This window comes from Teleopsis dalmanni, chromosome 2, assembly GCF_002237135.1.
Source record: "Teleopsis dalmanni isolate 2A chromosome 2, ASM223713v2, whole genome shotgun sequence".
Classification (NCBI taxonomy): Eukaryota; Metazoa; Arthropoda; class Insecta; order Diptera; family Diopsidae; genus Teleopsis; species Teleopsis dalmanni.
In genome coordinates this window covers 162,898,928-162,903,041 of record NC_051847.1, presented here as the reverse complement: position 1 = coordinate 162,903,041, position 4,114 = coordinate 162,898,928, and the positions used below count along the sequence as shown (strand labels likewise).

At 22.8% G+C, this 4,114-nt stretch overlaps 1 protein-coding gene across 1 annotated transcript in view; it reads right to left on the bottom strand.

The window, feature by feature from the left end:
* Positions 1 to 1,457: 1,457 nt before the first annotated feature.
* The window catches only part of LOC119676068, a 15,570-nt gene continuing 12,913 nt past the window's right edge, over positions 1,458 to 4,114 (bottom strand). Inside the window, exon 6 of the mRNA XM_038087296.1 lies at positions 1,458 to 1,498. Within this exon, the coding sequence (XP_037943224.1) occupies positions 1,458 to 1,498 (41 nt within the window). The remainder of the gene's footprint in view (positions 1,499 to 4,114) is intronic.

Below are 4,114 nucleotides of genomic sequence, written 5' to 3'. Positions count from 1 at the left end.
ATTTACTAGAATCTAGCAGCTTTTTAGCTTAATGATATTTTTTGTACATTTATTTCAACTCTGATTATTATATATGAAATCAGTAATAAATTTTTGCTACTCTTAACTAGATAAATATGGAAAAGATAGGTGAATATAAAGAATCCAATTATTCAAATAAAAATACAAAATACAACTTAGTTTGTTGGGTGTAATTATTAATATTCATTGGATTGTAACATTTTTATTTCTTCATAAAACATTGGCATATATTTTAGTAAAATAATTAATAAATATTTTATATTAGTAAAAACTAGTAATATGTTATTGACTACTTTAGTGACTTTATGCTGGTTAAAGGTCCATCAGAAGAAATTTAGATTTCCGCTTTTATATACCTTACATACTCTAAAATTGAGGTCTGGGCTTAGCTTGATTTAACCAATCTCTTCAACATTTTCTATTGCAATCCAATGTTTTAACACTATAACTGGGGTATGTTCTTGGTTTGATTCAACCGATCTCTTCACAATGTCATCCATTTAGTGTTTAGATAATAAACCCAGAAATTACCCTATATATTACCCTATATAATTCAACATATATAGGGTAATTATTGTGTTTATTATATAAACACTAAATGGATGACATTGTGAAGAGATCGGTTGAATCAAACCAAGATCATACTCCAGTTATATTTATGTGCAAAATAAGGTATACGGGGAAGAATTTAGAGGCTTAAGTTCTTTACAGTGATATTATATAAAGATTTTTTTTTAAGTTTAATTTTTTTTATATAGAAAATGTATTAGTTTAATATAATAGAAATATTATTATATTAAATACAATGTATATAGATAATATTATTACATTATGTATACGAGATGTAATCAAAAAATAACGAAAATTTTTAATGTTTTCAAAAAGTATTTCTATTCGAAATGATTTCTTTTCGAAGGACATAAAACTTTTAATTAATAAGTATTTATTTAATTGTCAATGTTTAATCCAACCCTCTTTGATATTTTGCATTTGTGTCACAGTAGTTTCTATTTTCAGAAACACTATTAGAATGTCTTTTTAGAAAGGGTCTTAGCCTGTTCTCCGATTTCCATTTTATATCATATACTGAGTATTTGAGAATAAACTTGTTACTTTTTAATAACAGGAAACTGGACTCTTTTATAGGAAACTGGACTTTGATAGATGTAAAGTTTCTGAATAAAAAATGTTCGCAAGATAATAAAGTATTGATATACGAAAAATAAACCAATTAAAATATAATTAAAATTTGGACAAAAATGAGACAATGATGCAATGAGAATTGCATCAAAGATCAACATTTGACATCTGTAACTCTGAATACACTTAAGTATAAATTGGGTATTGGGTATCAAATTAAAGGATTTTTATTGAAATTGATGTAAGAGCTGGTTTAAAGATATTAATATTAATAGTTCTTTAATTAAATGCCTTTTTTATATAGACATTTTCTTAACACTTTGTATCTTGGTTAATGCTAACAATATAATTCAAGATATTACAATATTATATTATAAATTATATAGTATATAGAAAGCATACTAAGCTCAAGACATCACGGCATGTGCACTGTTCAACAAATTTAAATACTGCGACTTCGCTGACTACGACAAATTGTGAGTATTAAAGACATTGGTCTAGTTAGAAAGATTTTTGGAAGCAGCTAAAATAATAAGGTCTAGAGAAACACCGGTGGTGTGATAGGAGAACTTGACTTACGAAACTGGACAAGTCGCACACAGAGTATGTCCGCCTAATTAAGAGTATTACCTTAGAAACTATAAATAGGGTTGTTAAGGCACAGTAAATATAATAAAAAATATTATAAAAATATAAATATAATATAAAAAAAATAAAATATATAAAAATATATAAAAAAATATATAAAAATTCTATAAAAAATATAGAATATAGAATTATTTGTGGTTAACATAACTAAAAATTATATATAATATATATCATCAATTCTGTATATATATATACATCAATTCTGTGATAATAATGTGATAACAGTTGACGGCATTTACAAATTTAGGTCTGAAAGAGTATAAATATTTACTCAAAATAGTTGATTCTAATAAAATTCGAAGTGTCTTCTTCTTCTTCTTCTTCTTTTAAAATCTTCAGAACCGAATAATTGGAATCGCGCATAAATTTTATATTCAGATTTATTATTATATAGATTATTTATATTATATAGATTATATAGCTTAAAACTTATTTTAATTTAATTATAGACAAAAGTTTTAGAAAAACAAAACCATGCCTAAAATTAAAAACTTCATATGACTATATAAAATAAAGTTAAAAAAACTTTATAAATATAGGGTATTTAGTTAAATTTAAATTTTTCATTAAATCGACACAAAAATAGCACAACAAACGCTATTAGTGTAAATTAAATAATTATTTTAGTTAAAATTCAATTTGTTGTAATTTTCAACAAAATATAAATATATTTTAATAAACAATTTAAAAAAAATCAGTGAGAACAGATTATCAATTATTTATTTAATCTTAAAGCTAACTATAAAAATAAGTTGTTTGAATCTCTTATTCCAAAGATATGTAAATGGTATTTGGGTGTGGCTTTATCGATAATCAGTGAAATAATGGTAAACGTCCATTTAATTTCTTTTTCGGACCACGTTTAAATTTGAACTTTTAAAGCAGATTACGTGTTTGCTGGTTTTGTCTAATTAAAAAAGTCAAGAAAAATTCAGGAGCAATAGTAGAATTTGAATAAAAATGATTATGTTATTTAATGTTTTTTTCTATAAATATTTCTTCACATATAATTTTTCAAAAATTTTAAAATTCTTATTAAATTTAAACTTTTTGCAACACTTCACATAAATAAAAAAAACAAATTGATGTATTCCAGAATTAAAGAAAAATTATTAAATTTATTGCCTTGATAATTCAATAACTTGATTAAGATGTAATAATACAAGTCAAATAATTTTAAAATAATAAAAGTATTTCATATAAACAACAGCAAATTTCAAATCAAACAAATTATGTGTAATGGTTAATATAACGAAAATCCTGATCTACTAATAATATTACAATAATAACAAAAAAAATCTTGGCAACTCTACAAACATATATTGTCGTACAATAAATTAGTGCATTGCATTTCTATTCACCACTAGGTGGCAATGCAAACAATTTCTACTTTGAACCTTACACAAAATTTAAATTATTTTTTAAATGTTTTAAAACGGATTCTACTTTATTAATAATTTATAAACTTAATTATAATTACTTTATGCAATTTGTAGTAGTACACATATGTGTAGATTTATAAATAAATGCAATAAATAAGTAATGATCGTTTATATTATTTTGAATTATATTATATTTAAAACAAAACTTCAAATAACTGTAAGGAAAATAACTTATATATTTAAAACAATCAGTGAGAAGAATATTTATTTATACTCCAAAGAGTTATAAGAAAAATAACTTTTATATATAAAATAATTAAATGGGTTGACAACAAACAACAAAATAAATGTTATTAGTCTTAACAATATTAATGTAAAGTCATGTGTAAATATTGTCTTAATAAAAATTTAAGAGTCAGATATAATATTTTGAGTATAATTTATACATATTGAAATTAACACTGTATATAATCTTTATTTAATGAAGCTTTTCTTTGTCTGAAGTAATATTTTATGAATATACATGAAATATTCTGACAAGCTTCACATCTCTGTAAAATTTAATGCATATTTGTTTCTATCATTTATTGTTTTTATGAAATAACCGCACTACCGATTTACAGAGATATAAAATCTCTTCGGTTTTCAATAAAACAACCATCAGTAGTTTTTATAATGATTAAATTCAAAAATTGAAGCGTTTGAAAATAATAATAAAGATATGTAACTAAATCAACACTAAATTAAACAAATTAATATATTCTACTCTACTTTTAGTTTAACATGTTGTTTTAATTCTTTTAAAAATCTTCTGATTAAAACGTAAACATAACTTTTGGAAGAATAGATACATATAAATTGTACATAAAATTGTTTGTTCCACTCAAAATAATATTATTGAGTAGAATTAACGGTAGAACATA